Genomic DNA, 24,139 nt, shown 5'->3' on the forward strand with positions numbered 1-24,139 from the left:
TATGTTTTTCAGTGAAGCTATCTATTTCCGAGTGTTTTGCTGAAAACTGTTCTTGCAGGCTTTATTGGCAATTAAAAAGTCTATTTTAAAAGCTTAATATTATAATATACAATATTATAGTGTTATATATATGTTTAAAAAGTGATAGCTTTTTAAAATGTATCATCTACAAATCACATTTTATTTTGTTAAATGGTGAAGACTGCTTCTAAAGTGCATACAGACCCTCCACAATCATTCAATCAGTAATAATACTAAAAGCCTACACAAGGCTATGTACGCCAAGCACAATAAAAATAAAATCTAGCCCCTGGTTCCCTAATCCCTGGTATTGTATAAAACAAAGCATCACCAACCCCCTCTCGCCTATTATCTTAGAATCTTTGGCAAATATACAGAAATCAGAAAACTAAATACTTCTCTTTTCCATGCTAGAAATATCTATCACAGGCTTTTCCCCAGTAATTTAAAGAGTTGAATATTTCTGGAATAGCACCTTGCTCCCTAAAAACTAAAACGAATTGAGATTTTTAAAAATATTTATTTTCATATTTACATGGGCATCTGGTCATTTAAGTTCTTCACAATTTGGCTTCTCCTCGCTTTTCTCAACACACTTTTTTTGTTATTGCTGCTGCTGTTGTTTCAAGACAGGATTTCTCTGTGTAGCCTTGGCTATCCTAGAACAAGCTCTGTAGACCAGGGGGGCCTTAAACTCAGAAACCTACCTGCCTCTGCATCCAGAGTGCTGGGACGAAAGATGTGCGCCATCACAGCCTGGCTGCTTCAACCCACTTTTTAATACTCAGAAGTCTACTTCCCAGTCTGAGCTCAGTCCACCCATACACAAATGCCATCAAGTACCATTTCAAGTTTCATCTCTCCCAAGAGCTGTTCTTGAACTCTTTACCTTACCATCCCTCCCTTGGAACCTGCAAACACATGCTGAGGTAGAGAGCATGGTGTGAGACAGGCAAGAGGAAGTAGAGTAGAAGGCCAAGTTAAAGATTTTGCTTTATCCTAATACCGGAGAACCACTGAGGGCGTATACAAAGGGAATGGGGTTGCCTGTCCATTTGCGTTTCAGAAATACTCTAATTGTAGGGTGTGGTAGGGATTGGAGAAATGATCACCTTTGCAGCTGATTTGGCTAGAATGGAAGAATACCCAAAATGAAGAGTCCATGATAAAGCTTGCTGTCAAGGAACAAGTTGAAACTCATTATTCTGCAGGAAAATGATAGCTAGTTGGGTGAATATGTTTGTTGTAGGAAAAAGTAGCCAAGTAGTTAAGAAAGCTGGTGTTCAGAATTTAGTACTAATGTTTCATCAACAATGCAATGGCATTTACAAAGGATATTGGATTTACCAAAAAAAAAAAAAAAAAAAGCAACACAGTCTCACTAGACCCCTGTACCTAGATGAAGAGCTACAGGAAATTAATGAGGGAGAGAGAGAGAATCAGTCTCCCCCAGGGATGAGCCGCCTAAATGCTTATTCAATACCAAGTGATCAGCCCAAAAACATGCATATAAGCAAAATTGAACATACTCAGCAGGCTGCAGCTATGTTTCTTAATAATAATAATAATAAGAATAAGAATAAGAATAAGAATAAGAATAATAATATTGAGGCTATGAATTTAAGGGGAAGGGAATATAAGGGATTAAAAGGAGGGGGAAATGATATAATTATATTTTAGTCAAAATTTAAAAATGGAAAAATAATCAAAGATTTTTAGGAACAATCAAGAGTCAACATAGAACAATAATTTTTCTTGGATGTGCTAATGTTTATGCAGAATCATTTTTTATTTTTAGGAGAACCATGCCTTATTTATTAAATTTTTAAAAAATATTAATTTATTTATTATGTATACAGTGCTCTGCCCGCATGTACACCTGCAGGCCAGAAGAGGGCATCAGATCACATTACAGGTGGTTGTGAGCCACCAAATGGCTGCTGGGAATAGAATTCAGGACCTCTGGAGGAGAGTGCTCTTAACCTCTGAACCATCTCTCCAGCTCCCGTGCCTTTTTTTTTTTTTTTTTTTTTAAATATTTAAGGCCAGGTATGGTAGCACACACCTTTAATCCTAGCACTTGGGAGGCAGAGGCAGAGGCAGGCAGATCGATGTGAGTTCAAGGCCAGCCTGGTCTACAAAGTGAGTCCAGGACAGCCAAGGCTACACAGAGAAACCCTGTCTTTAAAAACAACAATATATACATATTATATTTATGAAAAGGTAAAATGCATTAGTGCTTAAATTTTATTTCCAAATGATTAGGGAGGGAGAGAATACACTAGCATGGCATAGAAGCAGTTCACTGGGTGTTTATGCTTTCTTATAACAGAAGGAAAAGAAGTCTTAATGGCATTTCTTTAGGGCTTCTCTCTTGACTTATTTGTAATACTGACATTAACTCAATTACTTGGTAATTGCAAGTATTCTTTAAATTGCTTTTTAATCCAAGAGTTCAGGGATCTGAAGAACTCAAGAACCATCCCTTCTATATATAAATCATCTGCAGATCAACACTGCGGCCGCAGCTTCAGTGTCAAGCCTGGCTACTCTTGGATGCCACTAAGGAGGCTGCCTGTCCACTATGAAGTTGGAGAACCCTTTTTTAATGTGTTGTTCTTTTAAGTGACATTTTCCTCCAATCCCTTGTTTTACTAAGTTTAACAGGTGACAGTAGCACTGAGGCAGACGGTCCAAACTTTCTGTACTTATAATCAGATTGCAAAAAGCTGACAAAAGAAAAAAAAGGCAGGGGAAGGTTACATGGATGTCAACCATAGGCATTCACAAAGGAAAACAGTTTAAGTTCATAAAACGAGATGTGGATAGCAACAAGTTAGGTGAATACTGGAGATACTGTTATTTTTGGATTACCGTGTTATACCAGACATGTAGCCCTACAGTACAACTTTTCTAAAGAATTAGGTAACAGTGTAGTTATACAAGTTTATACCATGAAAAATCAAGTTGATGTGATAAGAAAGAAAAGGGTTAAGAACTAAAAGGGGCGCTCCTGCTCTAAAGGAGGGCAAGACATGACTGAAATCAGAGGCCACAACCAAACACAACAGTTAACAGTTGGTGATTAAGAAGAAACCCTATACTAAGGCAAAAGGAAAGGTAAAAAATCAAACTTTTGGGTAATTTTTTGGAAACAGAGTCTTACTATATATAGCTCATGCTGACCTGAAATCTACTTTGTAGCTCAGGCTGGCCTTGAATTCATGATCTGCCTGAGTACTGGGATTACAGCTATGAGCTGCCACACCCAACAGTCCCCAGATAATTTCAAATCTCATTTGGGCCTTTAAAAAAAAAAGTATATTTCTTAACATGGTTTCTGGGAAGAACTAAATTTATACCTCCATTAATCTTCACACTCCCATTGGCTGGTGAAGACTGTGATCAGCTGTGGCCAAAAAACCAACCAAACAAACAAAAACAAAAAACAAAACAAAACCAAAAAACACAAACCAGGCAATGGTGCACTCAGGAGGCAGAGGCAGGCGGATGGATCTCTGTGAGTTCAAGGCCAGCCTGGTCTACAGTCCAAGACAGTCAAAGCTACACAGAGAAACCCTGTCTCAGAAAGAAAAAACAAAAACAAAACAAAAAAACCCACAAGCAATAAAGACCTCAGAGGTACAGGGAGATCAGGACTTGTGGCCCTCAAGAACTTGAGTTTATCACATACCTTCTTTTGTACTTTCTCGCACTGGCTTTTTGAAGAATCTCACAGAAGGCTCAGTATATGCAAGGGAATTCCCACTCTGACGGATCTGCTTAACTATGAAGTACTCTAGAAGGAAAACATTTGGTCTGTGGTTCCATCCACCTATTTAAGGGGAAGTTCTCTTAATTTGCAGTTTCTTCCCAAACTGCTATTAAAAAGAGAAAAGAAAAACCAAAGAGATCCTGAAAACCACCCCACCACACCTTTTTTGAAAGAGTATCTCACCATGCAGCCTCAGCCTGCCTGGAATTTGCTGTTTAGACCAGGGCAGCTCTAACTCTTTGAGATCTGCCTGCCTCTGCCTCCCAGGAACATGCTGGGATTGCAGGTGTGCATTACCTCACCACGCCCCACCAGGCTCTAAAAAGCCTTCTTAAAGGGAAGTAATATTGAGACATTTTCTTTAAGACTGCAATTCTCATGAATGGCTGCCAGAAAACCTTCTTTAGGCAATTGGAAAACAGTTGAGAAGACAAGGCAGAAACAGTCTTCATTTTAACTTTAGCTAGAAATGAATATTCTAAAAGAGAAACTGCATCTTAGAATGCTAGGAAAAGCCGGGCATGGTGGCGCACGCCTTTAATCCCAGCACTCGGGAGGCAGAGGCAGGTGGATCGCTGTGAGTTCAAGGCCAGCCTGGTCTACAAAGTTAGCCCAGGACAGTCAAAGCTACACAGAGAAACCCTGTCTCAAAAAGCCAAAAAAAAAAAAAAAAGAAGAATGCTAGGAAAAGGAAAATTAGGGCAGGGAAGTTTAGTTAGCAACAGAGGTAGGGTAAGAAGTGCATCTTAAAGACACTGTACAAAATGAAGTTAGGAAGGACTCTTCACATTTAATGTGAAGTTAGAACCACTCTAAGCCATGTCTTCATTTAGAGAATGAACATTACTTGTCCATGTTTCATTTTCAGCACAGCCTTATCCTAGGGAGTCCTTTGACCACAAGCAAGCAAGTGAGCAAACAAGAGAGGCCAAGGTCCAGCATCAATTCTTAGCCAAGCATCCCTACCTAATCTAGCAACTAATGCAAATCAAAGCAAACACTTCAGTGCTGCTGCTGGTGAAGCCTGCACCTCTCCCAAGAGAGGCCTGTAAAACAGGACACTCACTGACAGCAGTACAATTACTGACACAGATACAGACTTTATGGACATGTTTATCTCTGCTGTAAATCCACACTCTCTCTCCACTCCGATTCACGAGTCATAAAGAAATTGCAGATAATGAAAAAGTTGGGGAAATTTACAGCATGTCGGAAACCTCAGACAGCCAGAAGAAATTAAAGAGCTGACTAGGGATAAATCACACAGGTACAATTAAAACTTCCCATATACCTCTTCATTTCCAAACTGAGGCACAATCCCATGGAGCTGATGAAAAGTTGAGGTCATGACTCCTCGGGCTGCAATCATTTCTTAACTAACTGCATGTTAAAAATTAGCTAATTCGTGGGTCATGTGCAAACACTGATTTCTTGCTGCTCTCTTGATTTCCTCTTCTCTCCACTAGAAGCACCCACAGAGCAATTCTGTCTGCAAAGAGGCCAAATTGCAACAAGCAATAAACAGAAAGGTGATGCCCCTTCTTCTACTGCCATCTCTGTAGGTGCAGGACATCTTTTACCACCCTGACCATGGACTGAGCATTAAAATGAGAAAGTAGAGCTACAATGAGTGAATAAAATTGGAGGTTTCTTGTTCCCCAATAAATAACCATTCTGAAGTTTTCATCTTATCTCATTTTATTTCTTTTCAACATTCCAAAGCAGTTTTTAAAGGACTGTAGTGTTTGATACTACAAGAGTCACCTCTGGTGATACCTGTTTTGCTACAATTAATGGCTCTGGCTCACAGTTATGCAGCCATCTCTGCATGTGCTGACTGACGTGCTAATTGATGTGCAAGTCTTGTTTCAATAAAGAAAATCAGAGAAACCCAAGGAAGTCGTGCCTGTTCTTTACACAACAGGCTTAAAAGACCCCACCACTGAAGACGAGAAGAGTTGGCTTTGGGTCCTTAATCTTCTAGGGCCTTTTATAAAATCCTGAATGAAGGAAAAAGGAGGATTCTGGCACTCTCTCTTCACCTCCCCCAAGTTATTTAGATGCAAAATAATGGCTTTAAAAACATTAGGATCTCCTCAAAAGAAGAAGAAGACAGATTTTACCAACTAACTTCTATGTAGAGAACAAAAACAATATTGTCAATGAAGCTGCATACAAGTCAATACTAAGACTGTGCATCTATGTAAAAACAAAGTGCTGGTCAAATTAGTGCTAATATGATTTGAATTATGAGCCCTATCAAGAAATAAAGGCTTTTAAAGAAAGATTTGAAGGATGCAATTGACATGGTTTCGATTTTGTTCCAATACGACCTCTTGATGATTTCAAGTCCATTTTACACTTCAGAGAACCCAAATGTCATTTTCATTTTATATATTAAGATTTTATTCTCTAGAGTAAAGTAGTTCTAAGAAACTGTTACTAATGTCAATCCATACAGTCATTACCAGAAAACCTTAGGTCCTATCTAGGAGATGGATCCCAAGCCTATTTATTCAGTGAGTATAAGGCATGGTCTCTGAACTGTTCTTGCTTTTTAATGAAAAGTACCTTGAGCTCCTAAGTGTCATAAGCATCAAATCAGTATCTACTATCAACAGCAACTGTTAAATAGAAGCAGTTTTATTTACAAGCTACAAGAAGGAAATCATATTTTATCAAATGAGTATTAAGAGTGAAGCCAAGAAACATAAGCTCTGTTCCTTTGCTGACAGGCAAGGCTACCCCTGCCTACTCCCGAAGAGTGGAGTCTAATTCCAGATTTACAAATAATTACATGACACTGGGCAAATCGGTTAAACTTTCTTATGTATTTGCTTATTTAGAAATGGAGTCTCACATATCCCAGGCTGACTTCAAACTCACTGTGTAGGACAGGAAGACCTTGACTTTCTGATCCTCCTGCCTCTACCTCCCTAGTGCTGGGATGACAAGCATGCCCTACCAACACTGGGTATACGATGCAAGGGGTCAAACCCAGGGCTTTGTGTAACTGAGGTGAGCACTCTCCCAGAGCTACACCCCAGCCTCTGTCTACAAATGTCAACATTTAGTTTGATCTAAGAAAAGATGGCTGTTGCAGCATGATTTACATTAGTGAGACGTTAAAAATGACCTAAATGATCACTGAAATAATCCAATAAACTGCAATGATTATTCACTGTTATTCTAGAGTCTGTTCACAGCACATCATATCAAGAAAGCATGTGAGAGAACAGGAATAGTATAGTAGTAGACACATAAAAACTATGTATCAGCACACCTGCCTAACAACATGTATGAGTATGTGTGCACGCACACATGTCTTTTTCTTTTCTTCTTCTGATGCTGAGTCGTCGTCTTTTGTTTTGAGACAAGGTTTCTCTATGTAGCCCTGGCTGTTTTTGAACTCATAGGCTGACCACAAACTCAGAGCTTCACCTGCCTCTGCAGTGCTGGCATTAAAGGAAGGCGTGCACCACTACTGCCTGGCGTATACAACTTTCAATATGATGTCATTTAGAGGGCTTGGCAAGATGTTTACCAAAATGTTAATAGTGACTTGTTTGACTATTTTAGTGTGTGTGTGTATACACACTATGATGACAAAAACAACTTTAATAAAAATATATACTACAAAGATTCTGATGTTAACAATTCTTTCCAGTTAGGCAAGTAATATCTCTTATTTTTATAGCTTTTGATAAAAAAACAGATGAAAAAGACAACTTAGAACTTTAAGTTCAGAAAACTATCTTTTAAACATCACTTATATACACGTAAATTTTACTCTCAGCTATTTTTGACATCTCAATTGGAAACATCATAGCATTTAGCAATTCTAAGCTGACAGCAGGGATTCGTTCAAAACCGCCACCCCGCTTATTTTTTTCCTTGAGACAGAATCTCTCACATAGCCCAGGTTGGCCTTGAACTCATTACTTAGCAAAGGATTAGAGGTACCTGCTCCCACTCCAATACCTATATCTTAGTTAGGGTTTCTATTGCTCTTATGAAACACCATGACCAAAAAACAGGTTGGGGAAGAAAGGGTTTATTTGGTGGCTTACACTTCCAGGCAAGTCCATCATTGGAGGAAGTCAGGACAGGAATTCAAACAGGGCTGGAACCCAGAGGCAGGAGCTGATGCAGAGGCCATCGAAGGTTGCTACTTACTGGCTTGTTCTTCATGGCTCGCTCAGCCTGCTTTCTTATAGAACCCAGGACCACCAGCCCAGGATGGCCCCACCCACCAACAGGCTGGGCCCTTCCTCACTGATCACTAACTGAGAAAATGCCTTACAGCTAGATCTCCTCAACTAAGGCTCTTTCCTCTCTGATGATTCTAGCTTGTGTCCAGTTGACACACAAAACCAGCCAGTACAACCTGAGTTATTTTTCATCTCCCCTACCTCCTTAGATTCTTTTCACCTTAAACTTTTACCACAATATCAAGGTATGAAAGTATGGTTTGGATTTTAATTGCTATATCTTTTTTTTTTCCCTTTTTCTTTCCTTCTTCTTCTTCTTCTTTTTTTTTTCCTAGACAGGGTCTTCTTCTATAGCCTAGGTTGGGTTTGAATTCACAGGGAACTGAATGTCTCTGTCTCTTGAGTGCTGGGATCAAAGGTGTGTGCCACCATGCCCAGCTAGATTGAAATTCTCATAATAAAGTTGTTAAGACTCCAGAGCCTGCTTTTTGCCCCCTTGCCCCCCCCCCAAAAAAGACAGGGTTTCACTGTTAGCCTTGGCTGTCCTGGACTGAGTCAATTTGTGGAATCTGGCTGGCCTGGAACTCTGCCTCTGCCTCCTAAAGTGCTGGGATTACAGGCGTGCACCACCACCCGGCTAGAGCCGTTATTCTTAATCACTCTATATATACCTTACTGGCCATACTTCACCTGGCTGTCGGTTATTTCCAAGTGACTGTTCCTTCCCTTCTATCACGTTCAGGCCATCATGACCTCACCTTAGTTTTTTCAGAAGCACATCTATCTTATCTATCTATGGGGGGGGGGGGGGGAATGTAAACATGCATGAATGCATATACGTGGACTACATGCATGGTTGGTGCCTAAGGAAGTCAAAGGGGGCTACAGAGTCCCACAGAACTGGAGTTATAGACAGCTTTGAGCTGGAAGGTGGGTGCTGGGAACTGAAGCCAGGTCTTCTGCAAGAACAGTGAGTACTCTTTGCCACTGAGCCATCTCCAGCCCCATTCACTTATTTATTTGTTGTATATGTGTGTGTGCTTGACTGCATATATGCCACATACCTGCAGATGCCCTCAGAAGTCAGACGACATCTCCCTAATACTTGAAGTTACAGGCCATTGTGCACCTGATGTGGGTACTAACAACAGAACCTGGGTGCTTTGCAAGTGCTGTTTACTGCTGAGTCGTCTCTCTAGTGCCAAGAGGCACTTCTGAAACTCTATTTTGAAGAAGCAATTTCTAGAAGATGCTCATTACAGTAAGACAGCTCTCCCTTTCAAAGCCTTTTCTTTCTTTTTGGGACAGGGTTTCTCTGTGTAGCCTTGGCTGTCGTGGACTCTCTTTGTAGGCCAGGCTGGCCTCAAACTCACACCCATCCATCTGCCTCTGCAGAGATTAAAGGTGTGCATCACTACAACCCAGCTCTTTCAAGCTTTTTCAACCTAAGTAAATAAGGTTCTCGTCCTTTTGATACAGGTAACTCCTTGCAACTGACCTCTCAGGAATCTGTTCTTGGGCTGGGCATGGTAAACCAGTACTCAGGAGTCTGACACAGGGGGATTGTTGCATAAGTTGAAAGCCAGCTTGAGCTACAGTGAGTTCCTCCAGGTCAGCCTGGTCTGTCTCACTCTCTTCTTACAATGCCATTCTCCTGCAATGCCACTTCCTTATAAGCTATATTTTCAACGCAAACCAGTAGATAAAACAAAGCAACTAATATTTTATTTAAAACAGGAAATACTGTTAGGTTGAAATCTCTAGAGTATCAATAAATAAATTTATAAAAAGCAAGAAAAAAACAGAATATGCCTATTTATTTCCTCATGAACACAATAATTCCTAAATCCAAAGCCTAGGAATGGTTCAATATCCATGAAGCTTATTGGAATTATTGTTTTTAAAAACCTGATAACTCTTACCTGTTTTATCTTTCAGACTGACAGGCATTCTCAGTGGCTCTTTGCCTCTACTGTATAGTTAATACTAAGCATTTAATTTTCCACATATAGGTAAGACACATACATAAATCTTGACAAAGTTGGCCAGTGTTTGCTTAATAAACGATGCCAGAGCATGGTCTACACAGGAAATTCCAAGTCAGTTAGGCCTACATAAGAAGGTCTGTCCAAAATTACACACACACACACACACACACACACACACACACACACACACGCGCGCGCGCGCGCACGCGCACAGGCATATTTATTTCCTTTGTGTCTTGTGTATCATACACGTGTGGAGGTGAGAGGACAGGAATCAGCTCTCTTCTACCATGCGGGCTCCAAGGCAGACAACAAACACAGACAGACACCCACTGAGCCACCGCACTGACCAATGTTCTGCTTGTTCACGCTTGGTATGGTCCTTACATGTGAGCATTTTCTGTCATTTGATGTTCTCTAATGCTCTAGTATTGTTTTTAATGGCTGCATCATCCTTTACAGATATATGATAGTTTACTTGGCTATCCCTCTAGTTTCCACGGGCCTATGTGATCTTTCCGTGATTACAGCGCTAGTGACTGCTATCATGAGATACAACACACACACACACACACACACACACACACACACACACACACACGTTCAACTAAATATACATCTTCTTATCTAGTATATATTTTGTAGAATTATACAAAATGATACTTTGAAAGCAGTCTCATCCTAATTGATTTATGGCTGTCTGCTCTCCCTATCTTGTTCCTGCCCCTCAAATGAGAAAGGAGTAAAATACCAGAAGCATTTTATGGTAAAATCCTCTTTGTGAGTAAAACCATTTCAGAGGCAATGTTGGGTTTATAAAATAACTTGACTAATGGATAAAAGATATGAATGCTTATAAGCCTTAAAGGTAATTTAAGGATTTGTGTATCCTAATTTGTTAACCAAGAGAAAAATGAGAAATACCGGCATGCTTTACTTCCCATTATCATAATAATCTTTAAACAAAATACTTGAAAGCTAAATTGACAATTTCTAATTATGAGAAATAACCTTGATCCTTTCAAAGTGGGGATTCTAGGTTTTATACTGTATTATTATCTAAACAGGATGCCATGATAATGAAAATGAGGAGATGTTATGATAATGCACTAAACAAAAGAAATCAGGTCAAGTTTTGAACGGCATTTTAAAAAAGCAAAAATCAGTAGTTTTTACAGTGTCTTTGAATCAAGTTCAAGATTTATTATTTAGGTTATAATAATTTAAATGTATCCTATTTTTTTCCTCCCAAGACAGGGTCACAGGCTGATCTGAAACTCAATAGGCAGTAGTAAAGCCTGCTCTTAAACTCCTCATCTTCCTGCTCCTGCCTTTGAGTCATTAGAGATGTGCACTACCATGTCCAGATCTAAACTTAGGCTTTCCCGACTCTCCAGCCTTAACAGTAGATAACCTCAATACATATGTGGTCTACAGAGTGAGTCCAGGACAGCCAAGGCTACACAGAGAAACCCTGTCTGAAAAAACAAAAAAAACAAAACAAAAACAAAAAACCCTAACCAACCAACAACAAAAACCCAATACATATGAAATTGTTTTTGCCTATCAAATTGACAATGAATAAATTCTAATTCTTGGTGTCAGAAGGAAAGGAGAGGTGGGAAGTGCGTTTCTGGAAGATGAGATGGCCATGCATTCTCTCCAACCTCACAGAAAATGCAGTCTTCATTCTTAAGATGAACTAGCCTGGAGCAAATACAATCTAAAGACAGCTATGCTGCAAAAGCCATCTTTCTGTACCAGTGATTGTTACTTCAAATTTAAATTTCTACGTCTTTTCTAGTTAGCTAAGAATTATCTATCATATATATGTATATAAAGAGCTTACCATATCCATCTGTCACTGAATTAGACAAGAGCACTGCTATCATACTGAGAGTAAAACTCATTCTGAAAAATAACTTTTACTTATTTCCAAAAAGTAAAGATGAAAGGTATTTTGCTATAAAAAGACACAGAAATGAATAGGATAACTTTTTTGGTTGGATGGTTGGTTTTGTTTGTTTTTTGAGACAGGGTTTCTCTGTGTCACCCTGGCTGTCCTGGATTTGCTTTGTAGACCAGGCTGGCTTTGAACTCACAGCGATCCGCCTGCCTCTGCCTACTAGAGTGCTGGGATTACAGGTGTGCGCCACCATGCCCTGCTGAATGGGATAATGTTTGTTCTTGTTGACCAAGTTTCTCATCTTCCTTTCTGACTTCTCTATCATCAAGAGTCAAAGCAGCAGGAGGGAGCCAGCTGAGCCTCTCTTGGCACAGCATTCGCCCAGCATGCACAAGGCCTTGGCTTCAGTCTCCAGCATCACACCAACTAACCCGGCGTGGTGTGCACACATGGAATGCCAGTACTCAAGAGATGGAGGCAGAAGGGTGACGTTCAAGATCTTCCTTGGCTACACCCCGAGTGTGAGGGCAGCCTAGACTACACCCCGAGTGTGAGGGCAGCCTAGGCTACACCCCGAGTGTGAGGGCAGCCTAGGCTACACCCCAGTGTGAGGGCAGCCTAGGCTACACCCCGAGTGTGAGGGCAGCCTAGGCTACACCCCAGTGTGAGGGCAGCCTAGGCTACATGAAACTGCCTCAAACAAAACAAACATAAACTCTAGCATAATAACTTAAAATGTCACCATATCTCCTAACATGAACCCAGACAACACTGCCCCTTCCTGACTATCACAAAGCCTGAAGATACGCTCCGCATGTGCACTTCCCTCTATTCTCAATGCACCCTCCTCCAGGTCCCCCAGAGCTTCATCCTCTCGGGTGAGCTTCCTGCCTCTGGTCTCTCAAATCCGTTCTGTCCTACGTTAAGCAGTGCCTCTACAGGTGTGTGACTGTCCTATTAAAAGATCTTCAGTGGTAGAAATTTTAGGTAGAGGAAAATAAACATAGTGTCACTTATGTTAGGAAAACATCTCAGGCCTGGAGGTGGTGGCACACACCTTTAATCCCAGCGCTCAGGAGACACAGGCAGGCGGATCTCTGTGAGTTTGAGGCTAACCTGGTCTATAGAGTGAGTTCAGGACAGCCAGGGCTACACAAAGAAACCCTGTCTCAAAAAATCAAAACCAAAACAAAACAAAGATGCAAACAAACAAAACGTAGGAAGGCATCTCTGTGTATCATTATGGGCACGAGTATAAACACAGATATTCAAATCCATGTACAGAGGCAATAAAAGAAGCCAAGAAACATCAAATGTTACAGCAGTTACCACTTAGTGATAGAGCTGTGGTTGTTATCTTTTGCTTTCCTGTTTTTATAATTAAAAATATGTAGCTGAGTTGTTGTAATCAAGGATCTCTACAGCCATCTATAGTGAACATATAGCTAGCATCATAACCACTATAATCCCTTTTACAGAGCACTTACTCTTCGCCCTCTGGATTTCAAGGTTTCCCTCAGTCTAACCCTAACCCTCCCAGCCCTAGTTCTTATGGGTCCTAACATCACCTGGGGTCCTCGGGGACTAGCTTCCATCACGCATACTATTTTCTGGAACACAGCTGCTGCTTCCAAATTTGACTTAACTCCTAATAGTCAAACCACCCGGAATATGTTTCCTTCCCACTTCCACCCATGAAGATGCTACATGTTCTTTTTTTTTTTTAAAGGATTTATTTATTATTTATACAGTGTTCTGCCCACACGTATGCTGTTGGCCAGAAGAAGATACCAAATCTCATTATAGGTGGTTGTGAGCTGTGAGCCACCATGTGGTTGCTGGATTTGAACTCAGGACTCACGGTGCTCTTAACCTCTGAGCCATCTCTCCAGCCCCGCTACACGCTCTTTAAATTTCATTTTCACTCTTGTTGTTGTAGACTCAATTTCCTTAACCAATATATTTTATTATGAACTTATTAGCCGAGCATACGTCACTTATAACCTGACTAACCAAAACAATAGGAAACGAGGATTAAGGAACACAATAGCAAAACCGTAAGGATATCAGTTCCGAGGAACGATTCTCCTGATGTAATCAGCAGGATTTCTTCTGCTGGAACTGGAGTAACCAGAACCCGGAACCTCAGCAGGAGCCGGAGCCCCAAAGCCTTCCCTTGATCAGTTCTCTCTAGGAGCATCTCGAAGTGCAGCGATGAATAGCCAAAACTATCCCAAGTCTCCAAAAGCCCCACCTCCAGTTCTGGGCTCCTTTATATATCTCCTTCCAGAGTCTGTTCATGGGATCTTTTCAGCTGGCAACAATCAAGCTCCTGCATGAGGTGGTTGGTCTTATAATAGATTAACCTCACCTGTTCTCTCACAAGACCGTTCCGATCCCACACTTGGAATTGTAATGAAAACAGGTTTATCTCTCCTTTATGTTGTTGCTGTTGTTGTTGTTGTGGTGGTGGTGGTGTGTGTGTCTGTGTGTCTGTGTCTGTGTGTACACCTACAGGTGCAGATGCAGAGGCGAGAGACAACTTTGGGTGTCCTCTTCTGTTACTCTCCACCTTATTCTCTTGAAATAGTATTCACTGATTATGAAGCTGGCCATTGAGGGTACAAAGAATTCTCTATATTCTCCTGTTTCTATCACTTTATAGTGATGTCACAGACACTTGTGGCTGAGCCTGGTCTTTCTCTGTGTAGCCTGGCCTTGTATGTCGCAGCTGGGGATGCTTATTCAATGAGTGCTCTTAGCCACTGTGCCATCTCCACAAGTCTTCTCCCCACCCCCCACCAAAACAGCTTCGCTGTGTAGCCCTGGCTGTCCTGGACCAAGCTGGCCTAAAATTCAGAGTTCTGTAAAGGGCCATCACCACCCAGTAAGTCTATTATTTTTAATGTTTCAAAAATTGGTACCATGTTCCTTTCCCTTGTCTAGGGCAGACATCAGTAACTGAGTAACTGACTTTGCTGAAAATAGAATCCTTCTCAATTTAGTGGTTCTAGACAGGCCTTGCCGATTAATTCATATTGACATAGAAAATGAAGCGTATCTGCTCTTCTGTAGCAGCTTACACAACTGTCCTCTTCTCTCCAAACAATTACTTCTTTGTATTCTTATTTATTTATTTATTTATTTATTTATTTATTTATTTTTGAGACAGAGTTTCTCTGTTTAGCCTTGGGTGTCCTGGACTAGCTTTGTAGACAAGGCTGGCTTCAAACTCACAGAGATCTGCTTGCCTCTGCCTCCCAGAGTGCTGGGACTATACCCAGCCACTTTGTATTTTTAAAGAGCGTATCTCTCTGTGGTCTATTAAGAATTACTTACTTACTTATCATCTCTACCTTTACTCACAGATTTTAATGTGCACATTCAATAATTAACTTCATATCACATATAGAGCCTTGTGGGAAATAGATAAATAGCTACTGAACAGGGCACATTTTTTTTCTTTCTTTTCTTATCTGATCATTCAAAATGACCTAATGTTTGAAAACTTTATTTTATTTTATTTTTATTTTATTTTTCTGAGACAGAGTTTCTCTGTGTTAGCCTTGACTGTCCTGGACTCACTTTGTAGACCAGGCTGGCCTCAAACTCCCAGCGATCCACCTGCCTCTGCCTCCCGAGTGCTGGGAGTAAAGGTGTTTTTTTTTTTTTTTTTTTTTTTTTTTTTTTTTTTTTGGTTTTTCGAGACAGGGTTTCTCTGTGTAGCCTTGACTGTCCTGGACTCACTTTGTAGACCAGGTTGGCCTCGAACTCACAGCAATCCGCCTGCCTCTGCCTCCCGAGTGCTGGGATTAAAGGCGTGCGCCACCACGCCCGGCCCAAAGGTGTTATTTTAAAATAATTTAATCTTTCTTAAAGGTCTACTAGCCCATGTTTATTCTATCAATTTTAGATAAAAATCCTGTTTTCATTTAATATGCCATTGCCTGATATTGCATGATAACACACCAGAGTCAAAGAATGAGAAAAACTACCATAAGGGAAATAGCTCGGATTAGAGGGCCAAACCCATTCTGAGAATCTTATGTCCAAGTGTGGGAGCTACTGAAGTAACAATCACGTTTGGAATATTAAAAATCCAACCTCCATAATGAAATGCAAAGCACTACTGTGGACAATAAAGAAACTAAAGGGCTCTGAGCATCAAAAGTATGCATTGCTTCAAAAAGAAAATGAGCTTTAAAAATAAGATGAAGCAATGAAAAATATAGAAAAGAAAAATATAAAGGGAAAAAGTTAGGCAAACAGTCAGGTAAAACTACAAAAATTGCTTTTACCCACATCAGAAACCGAGTTCAAGCAGAATGGCTACAATCAGAAGTACTGTAAGGCTTAGGCTGCCATCTAGAGGTCACACACAGGAGAGAGATTTGCTACTAATTTGTTACAGACACAGAGGCAGTGCTGAATAGGCTGTCTGATAAAATCCAAATAATCTTTTTAAAGAATTTTTTATAATTTATTCAGATTACATCCTGATTGTTATCCCCTCACTTGTATCTCCCCTTTCGCCCTCCCTTCCCTAGACCTCTGACAGAAAGTGTAGAGATACAGTAATTCTCTCCTTCAATCACAGACTAAAATTAGAACTCAACAGAGCAAACTATTCTTAGAGCTAGACGTCCATGCCTCTAATCCCAATACCTGAGAAGAGGAAGTAGGAAGATTGCCCTGAGTTCGAAGCCAGCCTGGGCTATACATCAACATTATTTCCCATAAGCAAAAAATGTGGAAGGAAAATAACTTCTTAATATAATTAGCTACTTTTCAAAAGCATATGCTTACAGGGTACTAACAGAAATGTTTGGAAGCATTGTGTTTTCTTTGGTACACCCACTTTATACCATGTATTGGTACAGACTTCAACGATGTAATTAATTTAGTGAAGTAACAAGTTTAAATGGGGGCAGGTGAGAGAACTCAGCAGTAAAGAATTCATTCCACTCTTGTATATGATCTGAGTTTGGTTCCCAGTATCCACAGACGGTAACTCACAATGACCTGTAATAGCAGTTGGGGCATCAGATGCCGTTAGCCTACCCTGGGCACTCACAAGCATGCATATGCAATTAAAAATGAAATAAATCTTTCACAAAGTTTAAATAGAGATTCTCAATTATTGCTTTTTACACAGAAATGTTGCTTTAAAAAATTCTAAGAATCAAGCCAGACATGGTGGTGCATGCCTTTAATCCCAGCACTCGGGAGGCAGAGGCAGGTGGATTGCTGTGAGTTTGAGGCCAGCCTAGTCTACAAAGTGAGTCCAGAACAGCCAAGGCTACACAAAGAAACTCTGTATAAAAAAAGAAAAGAAAAGAAAAAGAAAAAAAGAATCTAGCCAAATAACAATCTTACTCAAACTGCTAAATGAACATGCATGATTAGATTAAAAAAGGAACAGAAAGAACCATTTTTATTCAAATAAGCTAAGTTCTTTAAATTTTTCTTAAGAGGTAATACAGTCGATGTATTTTTATTTCCATTAAAGAGTATCTATGAAAACACCACAGTACTAAATGCATTCTGCCCTAGGTCAGTGAGGAAAAAAGGACATCTACTCTTACTGCTTCTGTTTACCACTGCAGTGACATTTCTAACTAAGGCAAGAAAATGAAATAAAAAAATATCTAGGTCAGAAAGGAAGAAACAAAGTCTTCTTCATTTGCAAATAATAAATTTGCACACAGACAATTTTAAGCATGCCTAAGCATGTACAACTGACTAGTAAGCATGAAAACATGTTATGCATGCATCATCATTTGGCAAATGCAAACCCCAACCACATGAACCTTATACTGCAAGGATAGATGTAACCATTTTTAAAGGACAATAATGAAATAATGAGTATTAGCATAAACTCCTTTACTGCTGGTGGAAGTATAAAATGGTTCAGCCAGCTTGGAAAACAGTCTGACAATTCCTCAAAAAGTCAACTACAGTGCTACCATACGGCCCTAGTTATAAACACAAGAGAATAAAAATGCATGTCTAGTCGGGCACAGTGGCACACATCTACAATCACAGAACTTGGGGAGGCAGAGGCAGGTGGATCTCTGTGAGTTTGAGGCCAGCTTGGTCTACAAAGTGAGTCCAGGACAGCCAGGACTACATGGAGAAACCCTGTCTTGAAAAATCAAAACAAAATGGGAATGTCTACACTAAAACTTACATAATGATTTGTCATAGCAGCATTGTTCATCCAGTCAAATAGTAGTAACAATCAAATGCCCCTTGATCCAAAGCCATACAAAAGGGATTGATAGATGCTACAGCACAGATGAGCAATGAAAACACTATTTAGGCAAAGGCATTCAGGGCTGGAGGGGTCTGTGTAATTAAGCAGTAGAACACTTGCCTAGCAATGTACAGGCTCTGGGTCTGAAGCCCAGCACTTCGAATTAGAAACAATGAAAAAGAAAGAGAAAAGGAGAAAGAAATAAAACGAGACTGCAGTCACAGACACTACATACTACATGATTCCAAACTAGGCACATCCATAGTGACGTAAAACAGCTTAGTGGTGGCTGAGCCCCCATGAGCTTGAGGAGAAATGAGGAGTAGGGCAAATGGGCACAGGGTTTAGGGTGGTGATGAAACTATCCTGGAATTGACTGTGTTGCAGACAGACTTGTTCAGCATAAATACGTGAATTACAGGCAATATGAACTACAGCTTAATAAAGCTCTTACAACAACAACAATAACCCAAATGCACCAAAGTCCCAGTTTAGCTTTAGCTACAAAGAGATGTCTTCAGTTTTCCAAATTTTTATAACCCATTTTGAATTATTTCCAAACTAACCAACAAGTAAGTTATTATTTATTGTTACACTACTGTATTGTATTATAATAATTAAACATTACTGTATTATTTCTAAAAGCCATATAACCTTCAGAAACAAGAAGAAAAATCAGAAAAGGGTAAAAATTGCAGAGAATCAGTAGCAGGATTCACAGCAATTAAATGGGTGTTAGAAATAAAGGCAACACCCTACTGCTGAAATTTACAGGACTAAGTCAGACCACTTAATGATGATGAGGCAGGTACAAGTAGATACAGCCAAACAATTACCACACTTTGTGTTATATGTACTATGTAACCATCTACTATATGAGAAGAAAATAATCACAGGCTCTTCAAACATTCCTTCCCATCACGACAACACCAATTACGTAAAACTAGAGGTTTTCGGAAGCTGTCATCCTTTCAGCTTGAAGGCTTCACTAGGCATCCAAGGGCAACGATAACTGACCAACCACTCCTCCATCCTCCTGCAGACGGTACACCTGCAAACTTGCTGTCATGTCATCCTCCTGCAGACGGTACACCTGCAAACTCGCTGTCATGTCATCCTCCTGCAGACGGTACACCTGCAAACTTGCTGTCATGTCAGCTGATCCGCAGACTACAAAGACAGCCTCAAAAAACTTTCTCTTGAAAAGTTATACTTAATCCATGAACTAAAACAAACATAACAAATCCCCAAGAATGGAAAAAGTACCTTAAAAATCTATAAAAGGATGTTTCTGTATTCTATAATCTGTATACCTAAAGGGTTATCTGACATACAACCATGTACCAAATCGAAGGATAAAGCAAGGCTCACCTTCCAAAAGGTGCGATGTAGGTACCGCCCGCAGTAGAGTTCTTGTTATTCCTATACTGTCATTTAACAATACTGCAAAATGACAATCATGGTTTGAAGCTAAATATATTTTGCATTTTTTTCATCTCATCATCTTTATCAGGGCAGATATTTGCATGAAAACAGTATCACTGGTCCGCAGGGATTCATCAGTTCCTACTGCTTATTTTTCACACATGTCATCCTTTCAATTAATGTAGGAAAGAATACTGAGACATCGAAACACCAGATTAAGGTGACAAATGAAAGACAACCCCTGGGGTAGATGAATAAGCTAAGAGAACAAAAAAACATGTTTTTATGCAAATACACTACACACTAAAACAAAAGAGATAGTATCCAAGAAGTCCAATATAATATCAATGTGATCATTTCCATTTCTAGCTTAAAAGTATTTTCTTACCTCAACTAAAAAATTAAAAATGTCAGTGATTAGGATGACTGAATTATTCACTACAACTAACTCCAGTCCCAACATCTCCTGTCCTTAGAAAAACAAACAGTTGGCAATAAAGATGGCTCAGTGGGTAAGGGAACGAACGCACTGCTGATCCTAATAGCCTGACTTCAGTTCCCTGGAACCACAAGCTGGAGAGAGAATCGGCACTCCCAAGTTGTTCTCTGCCTACTGCACAAATGTGTGCACAATGAAATAAATATTAATTAAGAATTTAAAAACACTTGCTCCTACCCACCACCAAAGATACAGATATTGAAAGTGTACAGTTTGACGTGAACCTCCACGGCTTCCACCCAAGGACTGGCTCAAGCACAAAAGTCTCTTCCAGCAACTTTCTTTTGGCACACCCAGAAGGACATGAGATTCAAAATCACTAACTGCATCTCTTCTTGCTCACCATCCCTAGTGCTGAGAAAAAGCTACCTGGCAGCAGCAAGACTCTAAGACTAGTGGCATGCGTAAAGTGAGCCTAGACAGACAGCAGCGAAAATAAGAATACACCTCAATAGCATCATTAAGACTCACAGATCTAATTGTTCCCCTGGATTTTTAACAAAGTAAAGTGAACTGATGAAGTCTCTCTTTAGATTGAGCGAGTTTTAGCTGATGTCCTATCACTTATAAGCAAAAGATGTGTATTGCACAAAGAATTTTTATCTATTAAGTCCAGTCAATATTCTAGCACATTCTGTCATAAAAGGTACAAAGTTACACCAAATTCTTACCTTCAGATGGCTTGTTTTTGCCTTAGTAAAAGGAAAATTATATTTTCATGAGCTATAACTAGACCTCATAATGGAACGCACACATATAACCCTGTATAAAATTAGCCGAGTACTCACACTCATCCAGCCCCAGCTGATAGGCCAGGTTCTGCAGGCCTCGTACCTTCTCCATCAGATTAGCCGTTGTGAGGCTCCCCAGCTCTGAAAAGAAGACTTTATTTCAGTATCACTTCTCTCCACTGGTCTCCGGGAACAAGTAATTTGGACTGACCGTTTTTGTAATAAACTATCTCAGGCTGGGCTGGGGTACAGCTGAATGTCAGAACAACTAGCCAAGCACGCAGGAAGCCTAGGACCTGATGACCAGCACAGAGAACGGGGAGGATTTCAAGCTTAAATCCCTTACTGAATATACAAGACAGAACCTTATTTCTTCTCTGATTTTATATTCCCTTCAGCAAAAAAAGTGAGGATTTCTGTCACTGCAAAGACACCTCACCATTATACTTAACAACTTAAGTGGAGTTTTAAATTTTTTACTTTTTATTTTTTTAGTTTTTCGAGACAGGGTTTCTCTGTGTAGCCTTGACTGTCCTGGACTCACTTTGTAGACCAGGCTGGCCTCGAACTCACAGTGATCTGCCTGCCTCTGCCTCTCGAGTGCTGGGATTAAAGGTGTGCACCACCACGGCCAGCTTAAGTGGATTTTTTAAAACATTTTTTACATTTATTTTTAAATGTATTAGGGTGTGTATGTGCATACTGCATGTGTGTCAGAAAACAAGCTGAAGAAGTCAATCTTCTCCCTTTCCCCTGTGGGCTCGAGAGAGCAAACTCAGGTTGTGAGGCTTGGTGGCAAGTGCCTCTACAGCTGAGTCATCTCACCCGCCCAAGTGCTTTAGTCCGAGGATCTGTTTATAGCATTCACTTTTGCCCATCACACAAAATGAACATACCACTAAAATATGCAGCCTCACACTATGATAAGTCACTGATAAAACCTTGCAGACACATCTTGGCCATGTAAAACATATCTCCATTTATAAGACCCACGACTTCAACCATACATAGTAGCAAATAACAGCAAGAAATTACTGTTCACCATGTCCCCAACTGGAGAAAACAAAAACTACTATAAACCCAAACTTTCCCTTCAAATTCAAGCTTTGCTTATTTTATTTACAATTAATTATACTTACTTCCCAGATTTTAGTTACTTAAAATAAAGGGCAATCAGTCCCCAGATTTTCATTTAACTAGCACCTATTGCTTTGTTTAAACTGCATTTAAACATGCAGACAGTGAACTACTGAAACCACATAGAGCTCTGGCCTTCTAGTTACCGTTCTGCAGTCTTAGCTGCATCCAGCATATGCAACTTTCTTGACTGGCTCAGCTGCTTAAACAGCTCAAGAATCTCTGACTTTTACCTTAATTTCAGTCTATTACTGTACCGCCATCATGATTCTTTTTTTTTTTTTTTAAGATTTATTTATTATTTATACAGTATTTGGACTGCATTTGAGTCAGCAGGCTAGAAGAAGGCACCAGATCTCATTATAGATGGTTATAAGCCACCACATGGTTGCTGGGAATTGAACTCAGGACCTTTGGAAGAGTAGACAGTGCTCTTAACCTCTGAGCCATCTCTCCAGCCCGACTATCATGATTCTTAACAGTGGAAGAGTGATTTTTATTTGTTTGTTTGATTTTTGTTGTTGTTTTTTGAGACAGGGTTTCTCTATGTAGCCTTGGCTGTCCTGGACTCACTTTGTAGACCAGGCTAGCCTTGAACTCACAGAGATCTGTCTGCCCTCTGTCTCTTGAGTGCTGAGATCAAAGGCATGCGCCACCACACCTAGCTCAAGACTGATTTTTTTTAAAGAGAAAAATCATAAAATTAATTATTTTAAAAAATTTTAATTTCCATTAAGATTGAACTCCACATCATTTATCAAAACAGCAATATTCATTGCTCATAGAATTCTTGATGAAAGAAATTGAAAAAAAAAAGAAATAAAAGATGAGTCTTAACCCACTAAGGCAATAGTTCTCAACCTTCCTAATGCTGCAACCCCTCACATTGTGGTGATCCCCAACCATAAAATTATTTTCATTGCTACTTCATAACTGTAATTTTGCTGTTATGAATTGTAATATAAACATCTGATGTGCAGTATATCTGATATTTGACCCCTGTGAAAGAGTAGTTCAACTCCCAAAGGGGTCTCAACCCACCAGTTGAGAACCACTGCACGAAGGGGCTGTTATTTAATAGTACTAAGAACAACATATGGCTTTAAATCTTAGGCACTTCTATTATAGTGGAGTCTAGACTTTAAAAGATCAGAATTTAAGCCGGGTGTGGTGGTGCACACCTTTAATTCCAGCACTTGGGAGGCAAAGGCAGGCAGAACTCTGAGTTCAAGGCCAGCCAGGTCTACAAAGGGAGTCCAGGACAGGGACAGCCAGGACTACAAAAGAAACCCTGTCTCAGTTTAAAAAAAAAAATCAGAATTAAAATTTTATAAACTTACCCCAGAGACATGCAGAATATGGCATTTAAAAATGTTTTATTACTTTAAAGATTCATTGACAATGACACAGGTTAACTCCTGGCAACACCCAGCCTACCTCAAAGAGGATGATGAGCATCAAAGAACCTCCTTATGGAGATGGCTTCAAATGTGGCAAACAAGCCACTGGCCAACAGGTCCTCATTTCTACCACAGACAAAATTCTGCCTAAAGAAACGGCCAAACTCTGCCAAGACAGGGTAAGCAAGTCCTCATTAGTTCCTGCCTCACAAATATGTCTATCAGGTATATTGGGCCAGAAGAAGACGCTCCAGCATTATAGAGTTTTGGGTGACTATTCAGGTAGCAAACTGTCTCTGTCATCTTCTCATTTGGAAAGCTACTAACCTGCACTCCTGGCATACTCAGGTAATCAAGTTTATTTCTTCTCAAGTCTCTGATGGAGTTGAAGACCAGGTAGCTTAGTTTTACAATGAAACTTAGTTGTTTAGGGGTTAAGATGTTTCTAGGTCTAGAGAGGTGTTCTAAGTTGATAATGACAATATGTGATGGAGATTGATTTACATTCAGAAATTTAGATGCACCAAGATAGGAAAGATGTCTTCTTCAAGGCTGTCAAATACAAACAGCCAAAACACGAAGAATGTAACATTTATATAATTCCTGGTTGTGTCACGGTTCTTCTTGCTATAGGTAATCTATTGTATACATGTGTAATAATATAATTGTATATGTAAAAATGAAAACGTAAGAGTTAGAAGAAAAGCCGGGCTTGGTGGCCTCTCACAGTCCCAGATACTCAGGAGCCGAGACAGGAGGATTAGTCAGGCACAAAAGCTCAAGACACCAA

The 24,139-nt window shown here is 40.0% G+C and overlaps 1 protein-coding gene across 3 annotated transcripts in view; it reads right to left on the bottom strand.

Moving 5' to 3' along the window:
* The window catches only part of LIN52 (lin-52 DREAM MuvB core complex component), a 90,735-nt gene that overhangs the window by 58,230 nt on the left and 8,366 nt on the right, over positions 1-24,139 (bottom strand). For 2 of the 3 annotated variants that reach the window (XM_084792136.1, XM_084792137.1), the window contains exon 6: positions 20,870-20,953. In XM_084792136.1, coding sequence (XP_084648262.1) covers positions 20,870-20,953 — 84 coding nt within the window. Of the gene's footprint in view, positions 1-20,752; positions 20,774-20,869; positions 20,954-24,139 lie in introns of all 3 variants that reach the window. The other variant, XM_084792135.1, reaches the window with a different exon arrangement.

The sequence above is a fragment of the Acomys minous genome, assembly GCF_964271855.1.
Source record: "Acomys minous genome assembly, chromosome: 8".
Classification (NCBI taxonomy): Eukaryota; Metazoa; Chordata; class Mammalia; order Rodentia; family Muridae; genus Acomys; species Acomys minous.